A 20,708-nucleotide genomic window follows, 5' to 3' on the forward strand; every position below is an offset into this window, starting at 1 on the left:
CCTACAAGGGTAACTCAGTTGTCCCACTTGCAGAGTGCAGGGCTCCTTGATCTGGTGTGTATGGATTTCCTGTCAATAGAGCCAAACGCCAGCAACTTGGTGAGTGTATTGGTTACAGATCTCTACACGAGATATGCACAAGCCTTCCTTACCAAGGATCTGAGGATGTCCTCAATGGCCAATGTGTTTTGGGAGACGTATTTCATTTATTACAGCCTCCCCAGGTGGATACTTAGTGATCAGGGACGGGATTTTGAGAGTAGACTTATACATCAGGGGCATTTAGGAAACTCTTAAACTAAAGACATGTATGTTAGGAAAATGCAGGGTATGTATGGCCTGTGTAAGTGGGAAAGGTTAAATTGATCATGGAGTGTGTTTACATATTTGGGAATAAAGGTGTATCTGCCATTTTTCCCATGTATTACAAGCAACTTTTATTTTGATAGATCTATTTTGATAAATTGTATATTTGGATCAAACCGTCATGTAACTTGCATTATGTTTAAGTGTGTTTGATATCTTTTGTTTCAGGCCAAAGAGTTGCCAACGCTAAAAGACAATGACTTTCTAAATGAAGGGCAAAGAATTCAAATAGGGGATGAAAATAAAAAGATGTTTCTGGACAAACTTAAGCGTGATGTTGAGGTGAGTAATGATGATGACAGTCGCAAAGTGGAAACTGCTGAATTATGCTGCATGAGAAAGATCTCTGAGTCAGAAGAATGCTTGGTCAGATGGGACCTGAAGCTTGATGGTAATTCTCTCCTCTTAGTGTTCCATGTGGAATACTTGACTCCTGCTTGATGCCTTTGTGTTTGGATCTGAAGAATTTAATCCTTGTTCCTTCCAATGATTTTGCAGCTCCTCCTATTCACCTATGCCTCTTTCATTCTTTAAACAGTAACCTATGCCTAACATCTTCTGCCAGCCCATAGAGCAGCAGAATGAATTAAATGAGAATGGACTTGAGAAACTGACACTCTCCTGTATCCACGTTACTGACTAGGAGCTCTGACTGTGATAGTCATATTGGCTCATGTTAAATCATTAGACATACAGAAAAGCACAATTGGCTATTTGGCCCATCAAATCTGCTCTGCCATTCAGTCATCTCTAATTTATGTCCTTTCTCAATCCCATTCTCCTGTGACCTTTGACGTCCTTACTAGCAAGAACCTTTTAACCTCCTCCAATGACTTTGCCTCCACTGCCATCCATGGCAATGAATTCCACAGATTCGCCACCTAAAGAAATTATTTCTCATCTCTATTCTAACGGGACATCTTCTATTTTTATGCGGTGCCCTCTGGTCCTAAACTCTTCCACTATGAAACATCCTTTCTACATTCACTCTATCGAGGCCTTTCACCATTTAATACACATTCACTGAGAAACTAATGGCACTTTGATTTATAATTTTGGGCAGCACAGTAGCATTGTGGTTAGCACAGTTGCTTTTCAATGCCAGTGAACACAAAATGAAATTCAATTCCCATCACTGTCCAGCATCCACAGAATCTCTTTGTGTTAAAGTTTAAATCACAGTCTAATCTACAATTAATACCACCTGAATTAATCTCAGGTTTAATGAATCCAGATGGAACAAAAGGCTTTTTTTTCCAGACAGGATTTCTATGTGTATGTAGATCTTTGTGCTATTTGGCAAAGTAGTATATCAAATTCAGAATTACAATTCACTGTATATATGAAATGGAAGATGTGGAATTCAGTTCTATTTTCTTTAATGTGTCATCCAGGAAGTCTTATTTAAACAATGGATTAAATTCCAAGGAGCGCTGGATAACTATTCATTAGAATAGTGGTCACCAACTATTTCAAGCCCAAGATCCCCTACCTCGGCCTTAGTAAGATCAACTCCAAGTCAATTAGTTACATGCATGCGCACCAGGGCAGAAAAGACCAGAAGCAGAACCCCGCAACCCGGAAGTCAAAATAATATATAAACACGGGGTACCCATCTTATTTTTTTGCACTGTGAACTGCTTTAATATTGATAATATTCTTGCAGACCGGCCAACTGGGGCGAGGGGGGGGGGTGTTAAACACGACCGGAATATAGTGATACTCAAAGCAGGCTCCTTATGTCCAGTCTATTCTAGTTTTTGCAGCTCTCAGCTTCTGTCCCGCTTGCTCACGGTTTTTCCACTGAGAAAACTCAGCGGGTTTGTCTTTAAGTGCTGGGTGCTTGGACTCGGGGTACTGAAGCAGTTTTGAGACATTGCCTCATTAGACAGCCTCCGGGCCCAAACACTGCCTCCCGCCCGCCAGACGCCTTGGCCAGGTGTGGCTGGTCGTGGGTGGGGTGGGAGGACAAGTTCAGGGCCGGAGGTCTCCATGCTGGGGCCACGGTGGTTGCAGTCCGGAGAGCACAGCTGACTGAGTGAGGAGTGCAACAGAGCGCCCGCCCACCTCCTTTGTAGGATCTATTGGCCGACAAATGTTTGTTTCAGTAGATTGCAGCGAGGTAGCTGCTCTGCTACTTATGAAACGCCGAGTCCGAATTAGATGTGAAGATTTTAGCACCGGGTTCCCCATGAACATTCGGTGTGTTAAACAGGTTTAGAGGCAGCGCTCCAGGCCGGTACCAACGGCACTTCCCGCCGGCCGCCCGAGGCCAACCAGTGATCCCTGGCATGAAGTTATCACTGCATTTAGTCGCCTGATGACCTCGCTTGCATTCAAGTTCAACAGTGGGCTGACAGGGAATGAGGAAACGTGAAGCTGACTCATATCGTTTCCTCCCGGCCTGGTGGTTGGGGACCAGTGAATTACACTGTAGTGCGTGGCGGGGGAGCTACACACATGCGCACTGGGCAGAAAGAACGGAACTAAAACCCCACAACCCAGAAACAATCTCTCAACAGTATTTGTGTATTTACTTTTCATTTTTTGTCGGGATCAACTGGGGAAGTTTCAAAGATCGACTAGTCAATCATGATTGATGGGTTGGCGACCACTACATTAGAATATAAAAATGCCACTGATTTGAGTTTATTTTGGGGGTAAAATTAAATAATTCAAGAAGGGCCTTGGCTAGAAACATTGACTGTATTCCTCTCCATAGATGCTGCCTAATCTGCTGAGTTCCTTCAGTATTTTGTGTGTGTTAATCTGGTGAACCAGTAGATTTTTCTATTTCACTTTATTAATGATGTCTACTGACGCTGAACCCAACACGGATAGAAAGCGTGCAAGGGAGAGATCCAGCTGGATTCAAATTCAGGAGCCTTTGCTCTGAAGTCTAGCACTGATGCCACTACATCACCAGATGGCTTGAGCACCCATAATCACAAGTAATTCTACAGATGCTAGTAATAGACAGTAGATAATAGGTGCAGAAGTAGACCATTCAGCCCCTCGAGTCTGCACCGCCATTTTGAGATCATGGCTGATCATTTACTATCAATATCCAGTCTCTGCCTTGTCCCCATATCCCTTGATTCTCCTATCCATCAGATACCTATCTAGCTCCTTCTTGAAAGCATCCAGAGAATTGGCCTCCACCGTCTTCCGAGGCAGTGCATTCCACACCTCCACACCTCTCTGGGAGAAGAAGCTCTTCCTCAACTCTGTTTTAAATAACTGACCTCTTATTCTCAATCCATGCCCTCTAGTACTGGACTCTCCCAACATCTGGAACATATTTCCTGCCTCAATCCTATCAAATCCTTTAATTCTCTTAAACGTTTCAATCAGATCCCCTCTCAATCTCCTCAATTCCAGCTTGTACAAGCCCAATCTCTCCAATCTCTCTGCGTAAGACAGCCCTGCCAACCCAGGAATCAACCTAGTGAATCTATGCTGCACTTCCTCAATTGCCAGAATGTCCTTCCTTAAACCTGGAGACCAAAACTGTACACAATATTCCAGGTATGGTCTCACCAGGGCCCTGTACAAATGCAAAAGGACATCCTTGCTCTTGTATTCAATTCCCCTTGTAACAAAGGCCAACATTCCATTTGCCCTCTTCACTGCCTGTTGCACTTGCTTATTCACCTTCATTGACTGATGAACTAGGACTCCTAGGTCTCTTAGCATTTCTCCCTTACCTAACTCTACACAGTTCAGACAATACTCTGCCCTCTTGTTCCTGCTTCCAAAGTGGATAACTTCACATTTATTCACATTGAATGACATCTGCCAAGTATCTGCCCACTCACCCAGCCTATCCAAGTCTCCCTGTTTTCTCCTAATGTCCTCTTCGCATGTCACACTGCCACCCAGCTTAGTATCGTCAGCAAACTTGCTGATATAGTTTTCAATGCCCTCATCTAAATCGTTGACATAAATCGTAAAGAGCTGTGGTCCCAATACAGAGCCCTGTGGTACCCCACTAGTCACCTCCAGCCAGTCTGAGAAACACCCATTCACTGCTACCCTTTGCTTTCTATCTGCCAACCAGTTTTCTATCCATGTTGAAACCCTGCCCCCAATGCCATGAGCTCTGATTTTACTCACCAATCTCCTACGTGGCACCTTATCGAATGCCTTCTGAAAATCTAGGTACACAACATCTACTGGCTTACCCTCGTCTAACATCCTTGTTATACCCTCAAAAAACTCCAACAGATCAGTCAAGCATGATTTGCCCTTGGTAAATCCATGCTGGCTCAGCCTAATCCTATTTCTGCCATCTAGATGTGCCACTATTTCGTCCTTAATAATGGACTCAAGCATCTTCCCCACGACTGACGTTAGGCTAACAGGGCGATAGTTCTCCGTTTTCTCCTTCCCTCCATTCTTGAAAAGTGGGACAACATTAGCCACTCTCCAATCTTCAGGAACTGATCCTGAATCTAAGGAACATTGGAAAATGATCACCAATGCAGCCGCAATTTCCTGAGCCACCTCTTTTAGAACCCTCAGATGCAGACCATCTGGACCCGGGGATTTATTAGCCTTCAGTCCTACCAGTCTACTCATTACAGTTTCTTTCCTAATGTCAATCTGTCTCAATTCCTCTGATATCTTATGACCCTGTCCCATCCATATATCTGGGAGATTGCTTGTGTCCTCCCTGGTGAAGACAGATCTAAAATACACATTAAATTCTGTTGCCATTTCCCTGTTTCCCATAACAATTTCTCCCAATTCATTCTTCAAGGGGCCAGCATTGTTCTTAACTATCTTCTTTCCCTTCACATAACTAAAAAAGCTTTTGCTATCCCCTTTTATATTCCAGGCTAGACTGAGCTCATACCTGATTTTTTCTCTCCGTATTGCTTTTTTAGTTAAGATCTGCTGTTCCTTAAAACTTTCCCAATCATCTGTATTCCCACTCATCTTAGCCCTGTCATACTTCTTTTTCTTTAATGCTATACAATCTCTGACTTCCTTTGTCAACCACTGTGGCCCCTTCCCCCTCTTTGAATCCTTCCTTCTCATTGGAATGAACTGCATTTGCATCTTTTGTATTATGCCCAAGAATATCTGCCACTGCTGCTCCACTCTCTTTCCTGCCAGGGCATCCGCCCATTTAACTTTGGCCAGCTCTTCCCTCATGGCTCCGTAGTCTCCTTTATTTAATTGCAACACTGACACCTCTGATCTGCCCTTATCCCTCTCAAATTGTAGATAAAAACTTATCGTGTTATGATCACTACTTCCTAATGGCTCCTTTACTTCAAGATCACTTATCAATTCCTGTTCATTACACATCATCAAGTCCAAAATAGCCTCGTTCCTGGTTGGCTCAAGCACAAGCTGTTCCAAAAATACATCCCTTAGACACTCCACAAACTCCCTATCCTGGGGTCCAGCACCTACCTGATTCTCCCAATTGCTGCATGTTGAAATCTCCCATAACGACTGCATTACCTTTAGCACTTGCCAATGTTAACTCCCTAATCAACTTGTACCCAATATCCACGCTGCTGTTTGGGGGGTCTGTACACAACACCCATTAGGGTCTTTTTACCCTTACTGTTCCTCAGCTCAATCCACACAGACTCTACTTCCCCTGTTCCCAAGTCACCTCTTGCTAAGGACTGAATCTCATTCCTCACCAACAGGGCCACCCCACCCCCTCTTCCCATATTTCTGTCTCTACGATAGCATGCATACCCTGGTACACTCAATTCCCAGGCCTGATCCCCTTGCAGCCATGTCTCCGTTATCCCAACAATATCGTAGTTCCCCATTTTCATCTGAGCTTCAAGCTCATCTGTCTTATTTCCGACACTATGCGCATTCAAGTATAGAATTCTTAGCCCATTCCTCCTCTCTTTGCTTAAAACACTGTCTACTGTACCTAACCCAGCTCCTTGAACTTCCATCAGGCTAATTGCACCTTGAATTTTGATGACCTTCTCAAGATCACCCAAACCTTCTACACATTTAACCCCATGCTCCTTCTGACCAACCCTCTGGATCTGGATCCCTGCCCCCTGTACATCTAGTTTAAACCCCCCCGAGCAGCACTGGCAAACATTCCTGCAAGAATGTTAGTACCCCTCCGGTTCAGATGTAGACCGTCCCTTCGAAACAGATCCCAATGTCCCTGGAACAAAGACCAATTATCCAAAAACCTGAACCCTTCCTTCCTGCACCATGCTCTCAGCCTCGTATTAATGTGCATATTCATTCTTTTCTTCGCCTCACTCGCACATGGCACAGGTAGCAATCCCGAGATTGTCACCCTGGAGGTCCTGCCTTTCAGCTTCACTCCTAACTCCCTGAACTCTCTAAGCAGGACCCCCTCACTCACCTTACCTACATCGTTGGTCCCTACATGGACCACTACTTCTGGGTTCATGCCCTCGTTCTCAAGTATAGCCTGCACCCGATCTGAGATGTCCCAGACCCTGGCACCAGGGAGGCAACATACCATCCGAGACTCCCGATCTGCCCCACAAAATCTCCTAACTGCCCCCCTGATTATAGAATCCCCTAAAACTATCGCTCTCTTCTCTTCCCTCCTCCCCTTTCTAGTTGAGGGTTCAACCTCTGTGCCAGAGGCAGGACCACTACAACTCATTCCTGGTAGGTCATCCCCATCAACAGTATCCAGTACGGTATACTTATTGTTAATGGGAATGGCCGCAGGGGTGCTCTGCTCTCTCTGCCTGCTCCCCCTGCCTCTCTGGACAGTCACCCATCTGCCTACTTCTTGGATTTTTGGTGTGACTACCTCCCGATAACTCCTATCTATCTCTGCCTCTGCCTCCTGAATGATCCATAGTTCATCCAGCTCCTGCTCCAATTCCCTAACTCGGTCTGATAGGAGCTGCAGCTGGACGCACCTTTTGCAGGTGTGGTCATCAGGGACAACTGTGTTGACCCTGACTTCCCACATACTGCATACGGAGCACACCACTGCTCTGACTGTCTCCCCCATACCTGAACTGGATTAATAGAATGTCTAAAAAGCACCTAGTGACCTTACCTTCTTCCCCTCAGCGAGCAATCACACAAGCTTACCGAAGCCCACTTAGCCAAAGCCCAGGACTCTGCTTCTACGTACTCAGCCCACTTAGCCAAAGCCCAGGACTCCGCTGCCCACTCTGAAAAGAAGTCCTGCCTTTTAAAGTGCGCGCTCGACGCTGATGTCACTCGCGCCTGCGCAGTTCCCCCTCCTCCACAGGTATTGACCAGGGAGGCTTAAATCCTACCTACAACGGTCGAATTCTCTGAGCTCCCAGCTGAATCACAAGCTGTAACTTGCTCCCGATTCAAATGACCACTCTGAAAAGAAGTGGCTAGGTTGTGGCCACAATCCAGAACAACAGACAAAACGTCGGAAGAATTCAACAGGTAACAAGATTTTATGGAAAGGAACAAACAGACAATATTTCAGGCCACGACCATTCATCGGTAGTTGAGCAACCAAGTAGTTTGATTCCCAGATGTAGCCAGGTGTATGGAATCAATTTTACACACAACATTTACGTAAAGACAGCTGATGTGTATTAATGAGGCGTTTGGAGCACTAAGTTTACTGTGTGTTTTATGTGGGCAGAGTATGGTATAGATATTGGGAGCCTTTCAGAAGATACACTCCCAGTAATGACTGAAACACTCTACCTGGGACACACTCAAACTGCTGGAGGAGCTCAGGAAGTCAGCCAGCAACTTTGGTGGGGAATAAATAGTTGATGTTTTGGGTCGAGACGCTTCATCAGGACTGGAAAGTAAGGAAGCAGAAGCCAGAGTCAGAAGGTGGGGAGAGGGGAAAGGGGTACAAGCTGGCAGGTGAGACCATGTAAGGGGGAAGGTGAATGCAATTAATTTAGTTTTTAAATCCTCTTGGTTGTCCCAAATGCATTTATAATCAATGAACTGGTTTTGAAGTGAAAGTTTGAATGTAGTGTTACGGACTCAGCAACAATAAATATATGAGTGAGGCAGGGTTTTGATAACAAATAAAACGTTTATTGAAACACTGAAAAACAAACCCCCAAAAGTAAACAAATCACTAACGTAACTGGAAATCAGCTGCTGTGCGGCAGCTTAAACAGTTCTTAAAGCAATGAAGCTTAAACAGTTCTTAAAGCGATGTTGCAAAAACAGTTCTTCAAAGTGCTATTGCAAAAGTTCAAAGTACTTGCAGTTCATTTAAGGGAGAGACTTTTTAAGACGATTTAAATTCTCTTTCACGTCGTCTTGCTGCGATTCCCAGTCGAACTACTTTTCCCACGGAGAATTTACGAAGATGAGATGAAACAGCTTAAAGGCGCTGACCTTTCCTTTACAAAACTGTTCCCAATCCTTTCTGCTATTCACAGGGATTAACACGAGAACAGTCAACAAATTCCTTCCAAATGAGGATCAGACAAGGTTGAACCTGTTCCACCATCGAAATCGACTTTCCTCGATCTTTTAACTCCCAAACTCTGATCTTCACTCTCCACTGACTTTTAACTAGCAGAATTATAAAGAAACTGCTGGCAATGACCTTTTAAACTTTAGGCATTAAATAAAAACTCCACCTTTCAACCACACTGTGTCACAATATTAAATCACACAGTGGCATGAAGTCAACATGGCAAATCCAGCCACAAACTGCCCCTCCTCACAGGGTGGGGTCTTCCTTTTATACCCTGTAAAAAAATCCCGTCACATGACTTCTACTGGTGGGAAAATGATGTCACTCCACCATCACAAGACCATTACCTCAAGTCCAGTACAGCTTCAACACCAGTCACGTGACAAGTACACCACTGTCACGTGTCACGGGTACGTAACAGTAGACATTTGAGATTTTTTGGTATGTGGCTATCCTTACTACATACTTTTCTCAGTCACAACCACAACTGTAGTTAAGGGAATTAACATTAATGTACCATATAGCCTACTGTATAATATGGGACTACTTTATGTTGTATTAACACATTGCGTGTACTTTTAGGCGCATATTGTGCGTGTTCAGTTCAGTTTCAATTAGTAAAAAGTCCTGTTAACTTAGTTTCCTTCTCCAGCGTTTTTACTTTCAGCTTTGTTGTGTAACCCGGCCACATACATAGCAAATTGACAGCAAGATTAATGAACCTACATCATATCAGAACGCCATGTTTTAATTGATAATGACACTTGGAGGAAGAGTGCAAGGAACAAGCCAAAGAGCGGGAGAAGAAGGCAGAGTGAGGCCACAAGTCTGAAAGGAAGCGGGAGCACAGCCGGTAACTGGAACATCAGGAGATCAAGAGACCATAGCCAGCGCTGACCTAGGGACTGAGGGTCTGCCTGTCCCAGAAGGGAGATTAAAAAGGAGCGACGCACACACACCTAGATGGATTGTGCTCGTGGAGCTAGCAAAAATGTCACGTGAGTCAAAAAGAAATCAAAGGGAAAACGGGGTTTAGTTAACATAATAAGGATGGTGATGATTGGAACCAGTACGGCATTTGATAGTAATATTGAAGACTGGGTAACTTACATTGAAAGAGTGGAGTTATATTGTGATGCTAACGGTGTTAATGATGAAAAGGAAGCCAGCGTCTTAATATAATGGGCGCGAAAACATACAGGCTGCTATGGAGCTTGTTAACCCCTGAAAAGCCAGCTGACAAAACTTTCAAGCAAATAGTAGACACTCTCCAGCAGCATTTAAACCCCAAACCACTGGTCATTGCTGAAAGATTTAAATTTCACAGATGGAATTGGAGCAGAAATGAAAGCATTTCTAATATTGTGCTAAATTGCACAAATGATCAGAACATTGTCAATTTGGAGCAGATATATTGGACGCATTGAAAGACAGGTTAGTGTGTGGTATGCACTGTGAAACCACACAGAAGAAGCTCCTGTGTGAAACAGACCTCACATTAAAAAGACACCAGACATCTCAATATCATTAGAAACACCCGCACAAGGTGCTTCAGAGATAACAACCAAAATCTCTGGAATATGCTAAGAATAAAATGTCACTGAGCAGAAAGGAAGGAAAGAAATGTTACCGTTGTGGGAACATGTGACATGGTTTAAGACAAGGAATGGAGGAATGCAGTGTGGCAAACAGGGCCACACTGGCAGAGCATGCAAAGCTAGTGAACAACAGAAAAAGGACAAAATACAGAGAAACAAGAAACCCCAGAAAGGAAAACACGACAATATACACAAAATGAAAGAAGGCAGTTCTGATGAAAACGACTCGGTCTCAGTGAATTGTCTTGTCTGCAACTTCACAGCGTGAAGGAGACAGATGATCGAAGAGTAATATGGATCATTCCACAATTGGCCAGCGTGAGACTGAAAATGGAGTTGGACACTGGCTCAGCTCTAACAATGATCTCTGTACAGGATTACAAATGACTGTTTTCTCACATACCTCTGAAACGAACTAAACTACTGCTAAAGACTTACACAGGATAGAAAGTGCATCCGAAAGGTAAAATTAAAGTGACAGTGACCCACGGAGACAAAACACAGCAGCTGAACCTCTATGTACTGAAAAATGGAGGAGCACCATTGCTGGCTGAGGAAAATCCAGTTGGACTGGCACACCAGCAAGGCACTTGATGTGTCAACAAAGGAGGGCAGCTCGGCGGGGATGATGTCCTCAGCTCTCCTCTCAACCATTGTCGACTATAACAACAATGAGGAGGAGCTAGACAGTGTCAACAATGAGGACGAACGCAGTATCTGTGGCCGCGACTTGGATGAAGATACAAAGGATGCAAGGGAAACAGATATTGCCAGTGAGCAGGATGATGAAGACTACCTGGAAGTAAAAGAGCAGATGTACCAGGAGAAATTGACATCTCTCAAAAGACAGCAACAGCAGTTACAGGAAGGCTCCTTGCAGGAGTATCAGAAAAGGATGAAGAAACTAGATCAACAATACAAGGACAGAATTCAAAATGCAGAGCTTTTTCTGTGACTGGTGACAGAATCAGTGGAAAGGAATTATATTAAAGAGAAGAAAGCAGCAGTGAAGGAATTTGAAGATAAAAAGATTGAGTTAGAAGAGAAGAAAAAGTTGATTGAGAATGAGAAGATGAGAATGGAACTCACAGGAGGTATACACAGGAGGCTTTACCTATGAAAGTAAAGCCAATAATGACTAGGAAACTAAGGAGGAGACCATATGACCCTGTTCCAATTACAGACAAAAGACAAAAACCTGCACCTGTGCAATTAAATTACTTGTTAGCAGGTCAATGGATAATGGAAAATCTGCAAACTCTCAATAAGCTTATATATCTGAAAAGACCAGCATCTCGGATTTCTCCTGAGCATTTTCTTGCTATATCAGCAGCACAAAGATATGAAGCATGAATAGAAGATGGAAAGTTATAAGAGATGGTATAATAATGGTCTGGCTACCTATTTGGAATCTAAGGAGAATACAAAGATTGGCTGTGAAAATGGTTGATGTGTACGAGTACAGAAAGGATACACCTGTGATTGTTTTGATGGGTTTGAAAAGTGATACCATTATCACTCTGCAGGAATGCAAGCTGCAAGAACACAGAGGGGTCATATAAATGCATATATTTACCAGGCTATATGCTTTCACAGAATGCTAATGACTGTATACTGGAAAGAGAAACAGGTCATCAATAAGAACCTCATCACTGTCCCTTGTGAAGGGAATTGGAAGCACGGTGATTTATTTTAAGGGGAAAAACATTCATTTTTCTTGGGATTATCAATGTACGTAAAGTTTCAGTGATAAACCACAAATGTACCAATGTAGTTACCTACCTTCTTAATGATTTATGCCTATGACTTTAAAAATGATAAAATTGGCAATGATTATATTTAGGAAACCAAAGTACAGAGTCAACACAAAGAGCAAATAGGTTCAGAGTAAACAAACACAGTGCTTTCTTTGAATAATGAAGAAGTCTTTTGGAAGAGGACAGCGAGGCTTGAGAGGAAGTGCGGCGGCGGCCATTTTCAAATTGTCCAATTGCTTCTCAGAACGGAGTTCTGAGAGGCGGGACTGCGCAGGCGGGTGAAGGAGGCCCGGGAAGGAGGGAAGATATATAAAGAACGCCGCCTTAAGAAGCGGGCAGCTTCGTTTGCGGGCAGCGGAGTGAGCCGGGCGCAGAGTGTAGGGCTTGGGCTCAGTGGGCTTAGGCGGAAGAGGGCACAGTAGGCTTATCTTTTAGTTCTTGTATTTTCAGTTATTTGGGAGGTATGAGTGTGAGGGCAGCTTATTGTTCTCAGTGTCGGATGTGGGAGATCCTGGAGTCTCCGAGCCTCCCGGACGTCCACATCTGCGCCAGGTGCGCCGAACTGCAGCTCCTGAGGGACCGAGTTAGGGAACTGGAGCTGCAGCTCGATGACCTTTGCCTGGTCAGGGAAAGTGAGGAGGTGATAGAGAGGAGTTACAGGCAGGTGGTCACTCCGGGACCACGGGAGGCAGATAGGTGGGTTACAGTCAGGAAGGGGAAGAGGCAGGTACTAGAGAGTACCCCAGTGGCTGTACCCCTTGACAATAAGTACTCATGTTTGAGTACTGTTGGGGGGGACAGCCTACCTGGTGGGAGTGACAGTGGCCGAGCCTCCGGCACAGAGGACGGCCCTGTAGCTCAGAAGGGTAGGGTTAGAAGAAAGAGGTCCATAGTAATAGGGGACTCAATAGTCAGGGGTTCAGACAGGCGGTTCTGTGGAGGTGATTGGGAGACCTGGGTGGTAATTTGCCTCCCTGGTGCCAGGGTTCGGGACGTTTCTGATCGCGTCCAAGATATCCTGAAGTGGGAGGGTGAAGAGCCAGAGGTCGTGGTACATGTAGGTACCAATGACACAGGTAGGAAAGGGGAAGAGGTCCTGAAACGAGAGTATAGGGAGTTAGGAAGGCAGTTAAGAAGAAGGACTGCAAAGGTAGTAATCTCGGGATTACTGCCTGTGCCACGCGACAGTGAGAGTAGGAATAGAATTAGGTGGAGGATGAATGCGTGGCTGTGGGATTGGAGCAGGGGGCAGGGATTCAAGTTTCTGGATCATTGGGACCTCTTCTGGGGCAGGCGTTATCTGTTCAAGAAGGACGGGTTACAGTTGAATCCTGGGGGGACCAATATCCTAGCGGGGAGGCTTGCTAGGGCTACAGGGCGGACTTTAAACTAGTAAGATGGGGGGGCGGGAGACTATTTGAGGAGACTATGGGAGAGGAGGTTAGTTCACCAGTGGAGCAAGTAAATAGACAGTGTGTGAGGGAGGAAAGGCAGGTGATGGAGAAGGGATGCGCTCAGCCCGAAGATGTAGGGGAGAAGAAAGGAAAGGATAATAAATTTGAATGCATTGTTAGGGATGGAAAGAGAGGAGGAGATGGAGAGTATCTTAAATGTATCTATTTTAATGCTAGGAGCATTGTAAGAAAGATGGATGAGCTTAAAGCGTGGATTGATACCTGGAATTATGATGTTACAGCTATTAGTGAAACATGGTTGCAGGAAGGGTGTGATTGGCAACTAAATATTCCTGGATTTAGTTGCTTCATGTGTGATAGAGTAGGAGGGGCCTGAGGAGGAGGTGTTGCATTGCTTGTCTGAGAAAATCTTATGGCGGTGCTTTGGAAGGATAGATTAGAGAGCTCCTCTAGGGAGGCCATTTGGGTGGAATTGAAGAATGGGAAAGGTGCAGTAACACTGATAGGAGTGTATTATAGGCCACCTAATGGGGCGCGTGAGTTGGAAGAGCAAATGTGTAAGGAGATAGCAGATATTTGTAGTAAACACAAGGTGGTGATTGTGGGAGATTTTAATTTTCCACACGTAGACTGGGAAGCTCATTCTGTAAAAGGGCTGGATGGTTTAGAGATGGTGAAATGTGTGCAGGATAGTTTTTTGCAACAATACATAGAAGTACCGACTAGAGATGGGGCAGTGTGGGATCTCCTGTTAGGGAATGCGATAGGTCAGCTGACAGATGTACGTGTTGGGGAGCACTTCGGGTCCAGTGATCACAATAGCATTAGCTTCAATATAATTATGGAGAAGGACAGGACTGGACCTAGAGTTGAGATTATTGATTGGAGAAAGGCTAACTTTGAGGGGATGCGAAGGGATTTAGAGAGAGTGGATTGGGTCAAGTTGTTTTATGGGAAGGATGTAATAGAGAAATGGAGGTCATTTAAGGGTGAAATTATGAGGGTACAGAATCTTTATGTTCCTGTTAGGGTGAAAGGAAAGGTTAAAGGTTTGAGAGCACCATGGTTTTCAAGGGATATTAGAAATTTGGTTCAGAAAAAGAGGGATGTCTACAATAGATATAGGCAGCATGGAGTAAAGGAATTGCTCGAGGAATATAAAGAATGTAAAAGGAATCTTAAGAAAGAGATTAGAAAAGCTAAAAGAAGATACGAGGTTGGTTTGGCAAATAAGGTGAAAGTAAATCCGAAAGGTTTCTACAGTTATATTAAAAGCAAGAGGATAGTGAGGGATAAAATTGGTCCCTTAGAGAATCAGAGTGGTCAGCTATGTGTGGAACCGAAGGAGATGGGAGAGATTTTGAATGATTTCTTCTCTTCGGTATTCACTAAGGAGAAGGATGTTGAATTGTCTAAGGTGTGGGAAACAAGTAAGGAAGTTATGGAACCTATGACAATTAAAGAGGTGGAGGTACTGGCGCTTTTAAGAAATTTAAAAGTGGATAACTCTCCGGATCCTGACAGGATATTCCCCAGGACGAGGGAAGTTTGTGTAGAAATAGCAGGAGCTCTGACGGAGATCTTTAAGATGTCATTAGAAACGGGGATTGTGCCGGAGGATTGGCGTATTGCTCATGTGGTTCCATTGTTTAAAAAGGGTTCTAGAAGGAAGCCTAGCAATTATAGACCTGTCAGTTTGACATCAGTGGTGGGTAAATTAATGGAAAGTATTCTTAGAGATAGTATTTATAATTATCTGGATAGACGGGATCTGATTAGAAGTAGCCAGCATGGATTTGTGCGTGGTAGGTCATGTTTGACAAACCTTATTGAATTTTTTGAAGAAGTTACGAGGAATGTTGACGAGGGTAAGTCAGTGGATGTAGTCTATATGGACTTCAGCAAAACCTTTGACAAAGTTCCACATGGAAGGTTAGTTAAGAAGGTTCAGTCGTTAGGTATTAATGCTGGAGTAATAAAATGGATTCAACAGTGGCTAGATGGGAGATGCCAGACAGTAGTGGTGGATAATTGTTTATCGGGATGGAGGCCGGTGACTAGCGGGGTGCCTCAGGGATCTGTTTTGAGCCCAATGTTGTTTGTAATATACATAAATGATCTGGATGATGGGGTGGTAAATTGGATTAGTAAGTATGCCGATGATACTAAGGTAGGAGGTGTTGTGGATAATGAGGTGGATTTTCAAAGCTTGCAGGGAGATTTATGCCAGTTAGAAGAATGGGCTGAACGTTGGCAGATGGAGTTTAATGCTGAGAAGTGTGAGGTTCTACATTTTGACAGGAATAATCCAAATAGAACATACAGAGTAAATGGTAGGGCATTGAGGAATGCAGAGGAACAGAGAGATCTAGGAATAACTGTGCATAGTTCCCTGAAAGTGGAGTCTCATGTAGATAGGGTGGTGAAGAGGGCTTTTGGAATGCTGGCCTTTATAAATCAAAGCATTGAGTACAGAAGTTGGGATGTAATGCTAAAGTTGTACAAGGCATTGGTAAGGCCAAATTTGGAATATTGTGTGCAGTTCTGGTCACCGAATTATAGGAAAGATATCAATAAATTAGAGAGAGAGTGCAGAGACGATTTACTAGGATGTTACCTGGGTTTCAGCACTTAAGTTACAGAGAAAGGTTGAACAAGTTAGGTCTCTATTGATTGGAGCGTAGAAGGTTGAGGGGGGATTTGATCGAGGTATTTAAGATTTTGAGAGGGATAGATAGAGTTGACGTGAACAGGCTGTTTCCATTGAGAGTAGGGGAGATTCAAACTAGAGGACATGATTTGAGAGTTAGGGGGCAGAAGTTTAAGGGAAACACGAGGGGGTATTTCTTTACTCAGAGAGTGATAGCTGTGTGGAATGAGCTTCCTGTAGAGTTAGTAGAGGCCAGTTCAGTTGTGTCATTTAAGGTAAAATTGGATAGGTATATGGACAGGAAAGGAGTGGAGGGTTATGGGCTGAGTGCGGGTAGGTGGGACTAGGTGAGATTAAGGGTTCGGCACAGACTAGGAGGGCCAAGATGGCCTGTTTCCGTGCTGTGATTGTTATATGGTTATATGGTCTAAATTCCCAAACAGCCATATTTTCTTTATTTGGTCCATACCTCTGTTCTCTGTGTGGTTTTGTGTTCATGAACTCATCTTTTTGGAGAGTGGGGAGGATACCAAATAAAAATAGTGCTGAAGGAAGTGCACGTGTATGGGTGGAACTAGCATTGTAATTTAAAGTTCACATTTCACTGCTGTTAGCTGAACATTACAATGTGCATGGTTTCCATAGCAATAATATGAAAATAATCACTGCTAACCTGAGCATGACTTAATTACTCCTATTAAATTTCATTTGGTTGTTCAGTATATAAGTATGTATGACATCACTTATTTATAATGTTTGCTGTTTTTAAATTCTGAACCCAAATATTAATACGAAATGTCACTATGTCTTTATTCTTGTTGGTATAAGCTCTCTTTAAATAATAGATTTCAGTACAAAGACCTTAATGTTCCTACTGTCAGGTTAAAAGTACATGTTGAAAATGTATTAAATCAGTTGACAGGCAAGTGGATTACTGAAATCCAAAATATAAGTGAATCTTCTAAATTTATTAAAATTATAATTCAATAAAATGTAAAAGAGTAAACAAAAAAGGCTTACAACACACACAAAATGCTGGTGGAACACAGCCAGCCAGGCAGCATCCATAGGGAGAAGCACTGTCGACGTTTCAGGCCGAGACCCTTCGTCAGGACTAAACGAAAGGAAAGATAGTAAGAGATTTGAAAGTAGTGGGGAGAGGGGGAAATGCGAAATGATAGGAGGGGGTGGGATGAAGCTGAGAGCTGGAAAGGTGATTGGCGAAAGTGATACAGAGCTGGAGAAGGGAAAGGATCATGGGACGGGAGGCCTCGGGAGAAAGAAACAAAAAAGGCTTGGTATAATTTGATAGTATTAAGTTACTAAGTAAACAAATGGTAAGCATTTGTATGTTAAGGGTAAACATATTTGGTTAGCATATACACTATTAAAATTAAAAGGGAGGAGTGTACCATATAGCCTATTGTATAATATGGGTCTACTTTATGTTGTAGTAACACATTGTTGCATGGGCCATTAGGTGTGTATTGATCTGCACGTGTGTGTTGAGTTCGGTTTTCCGCCAGTAAAAAACCCTGTTAACTTACAAACCCCATTTCCAGAAAAGTTGGGATATTTTCCAAAATGCAATAAAAACAAAAATCTGTGATATGTTAATTCACATGAACCTTTATTTAACTGGCAAAAGTACAAAGAAAAGATTTTCAATAGTTTTACTGACCAACTTAATTGTGTTTTGTAAATATACACAAATTTAGAATTTGATGGCTGCAACACACTCAACAAAAGTTGGGACAGAGTTAAAATGAGATTGAAAAGTGCACAGAATATTCAAGTAACACCGGTTTCGAAGACTCCACATTAAGCAGGCTAATTGGTAGCAGGTGAGGTATCATGACTGGGTATAAAAGTAGTGCCCATCAAAGGCTCAGTCTTTGCAAGCAAGGATGGGTTGTGGCACAATTCGTGAGAGAGTTGTCAGTCAGTTCAAAAGGAACATTTCCCAACACAAGATTGCAGAAAATTTAAGTCTTTCAACATCTACAGTACATAATATTGTGAAAAGATTCAGAGTATTCAGAGATATCTCAGTGTGTAACGGGCAAGGTTGGAAACTACTGTTGAATGCATGTGATCTTCAAGCACTCAGGCGGCACTGCCTAAGAAACCGTCATGCTACTGTGACAATTATAGCCACCTGGGCTCGTGAGTACTTTGGAAAACCATTGTCACTTAACACAATCCGTCGCTGCATCCAGAAATGCAACTTGAAACTATATTACACAAGGAGGAAGCCATACATCAACTCTATGCAGAAACACCGGCAAGTTCTCTGGGCCCGAGCTCATCTCAGATGGACCGAAAGACTGTGGAACTGTGTGCTGTGGTCAGATGAGTCCACACTTCAGCTAGTTTTTGGAGAAAACGGACGTCGAGTTCTCCGTGCCAAAGATGAAAACGACTATCCTGAGTGTTGTCAGTGAAAGGTGAAAAAGCCAGCATCTGTGATGGTATGGGGGTGCATCAGTGCCCATGGCATGGGTGAGTTGCATGTATGTGAAGGTACCATTGACTCTGAGGCGTATATTAGGATTCCAAAGAGACATATGTTGCCATCAAGGTGACGTCTCTTCCCGAACGTCCATGCTTATTTCAGCAGGACAATGCCAGACCACATTCTGCACGGACTACAACAGCGTGGCTTTGTAGACACAGAGTGTGTGTGCTTGACTGGCCTGCTGCCAGTCCAGATCTATCTCCTATTGAAAATGTATGGCGCATCATGAAGAGAAGAATCAGACAACGGAGACCATGGACTGTTAAGCAGCTGAAGTCTTATATCAAGCAAGAATGAACAAAATTTCCAATTGCAAATCTACTACAATTAGTATCCTCAGTTCCAAAATGATTAAAAAGTGTTATTAAAAGGAAAGGTGATGTAACATAATGGTAAACATGATTCTGGCCCAATTTTTGTTGAGTGTGTTGCAGCCATCAAATTCTAAATTTGTGTATATTTACAAAATACAATTAAGTTGGTCAGTAAAACAATTGAAAAATCTTTTCTTTGTACTTTCGTCAGTTAAATAAAGGTTCACGTGAATTAACATATCACAGTTTTTCGTTTTTATTGCATTTTGGAAAATATCCCAACTTTTCTGGAAATGGGGCTTGTAGTTCCCATCTCCAGCGTTTTTATTTATATCTTTGTTGTGTAACCTGGCCACATACACAACAATAAATAAAATTCTGGAGGAAGTAAACAGTTGACATCTTAGTCTGAGACCCTTCATCAGGATATCTTGTTGTCCTGATAATGATGATTAACATTTAAACTGCTTTACTTTTCATAATTTATTTTTAAACAGTTTTTAGCGCAGTTGAAGATCATGGATTACAGCCTGTTAGTTGGTATCCACGACATAGATCGTGCCGAGCAAGAAGAGGTCGAAGTGGAAGAGAAAGGCGAGGAGGAAGATTGTGAAAACGATGGAATGAGCCATCCTGTTGGTTCATATGGAACCCCGCCGGATAGCCCTGGAAATATGTTGAACTTCCCACGAATCTTTGGACCAGGGGAGTTTGACCCAACCGTGGATGTGTATGCTATAAAGAGCCATGACAGTAAGCATACAAGTTGCTTCTTTGAAAGATATTTTGATTTTTAAGTATTTTGTTGTAAGTTATTTCCATCTATTCCTATTTAAGATTATTAAGATACGGTAGCATCACCAGAAGGAGGCAGTGGTTCAGAAAACCCAGAATCAGTATCAAGTTCACTATCATTGATATATGTTGTAAAATTTGTTGATCGACATATATATAAATAAATAAGAGCAAGAAAACAGAGCAAAAATAATGAGGTTGAGTTCATCGGTTCACAAAATCTGATGCTGGAAGGAAAGAAGCAGTTCCTAAAACATTATGTGTGGGGTTACAGAAAAAGAGTAAGTTTTGAGGGTTCATGGACTGTTCAGAAAATCTGATGGCAGAGGGGAGAATATTGTTCCTAAAATTGGTATTTTGCTGCTGTCAACTGAACTATGGTCTTAGTATTTTAAGTAGGAAATCCAGTCATTTTCCTCCCAGCAATATAATAGACCAGATAGTCAAATTTCATGGTATTAATTGAGAGGGAAACACAAACTAGCACACTCAAGATAGCTCCCCTGTAAATGATGTCATGGAAATTTTTATACAACTGTACGGATCAGCTTAGATGTTAAACAGAGCTGTGCTCCTTCAGTACTGCCCTGCTCCATCTAGATTTTTTAGCTCCAGTTTCTGGAATTGAAAGCAAGCTCTCTGCTTCAGAAAGTCAGAACGCCACATGGAGCTGTGGTGAATGGTTTGTGAACAGTGGTGTTATTAACGTTTAGGCCCTGCCATTCAGAAGCACCAGAGCTGCTTTCTCTAACCTCAATTCTGTGCTGGTTTATCTTAGAGAAAATTCTTAAAGGCCTTTTCTGAAGTATTTTTTTCATGGTGTATTTTCTGTTCTATGTTGTAGTCATGTCCACAATCATTGGCTAATATGTA

At 42.9% G+C, this 20,708-nt stretch overlaps 1 protein-coding gene across 7 annotated transcripts in view; it reads left to right on the top strand.

Annotated features, from left to right (window-relative positions):
• Window positions 1-20,708, top strand: part of LOC132386001 (phosphatidylinositol 5-phosphate 4-kinase type-2 beta-like) — a 189,091-nt gene that overhangs the window by 127,963 nt on the left and 40,420 nt on the right. For all 7 annotated transcript variants that reach the window (XR_009509389.1, XM_059958237.1, XM_059958239.1 and 4 more), the window contains 2 exons: window positions 535-648; window positions 19,538-19,793. Coding sequence is in view for 6 of the 7 variants with exons in the window: in XM_059958237.1 (XP_059814220.1) it covers window positions 535-648; window positions 19,538-19,793 (370 nt within the window). In the remaining variant the exon portion in view is untranslated. The remainder of the gene's footprint in view (window positions 1-534; window positions 649-19,537; window positions 19,794-20,708) is intronic.

The sequence above is a fragment of the Hypanus sabinus genome (genome assembly GCF_030144855.1).
Source record: "Hypanus sabinus isolate sHypSab1 chromosome Y unlocalized genomic scaffold, sHypSab1.hap1 SUPER_Y_unloc_1, whole genome shotgun sequence".
In the NCBI taxonomy this organism is placed as follows: Eukaryota; Metazoa; Chordata; class Chondrichthyes; order Myliobatiformes; family Dasyatidae; genus Hypanus; species Hypanus sabinus.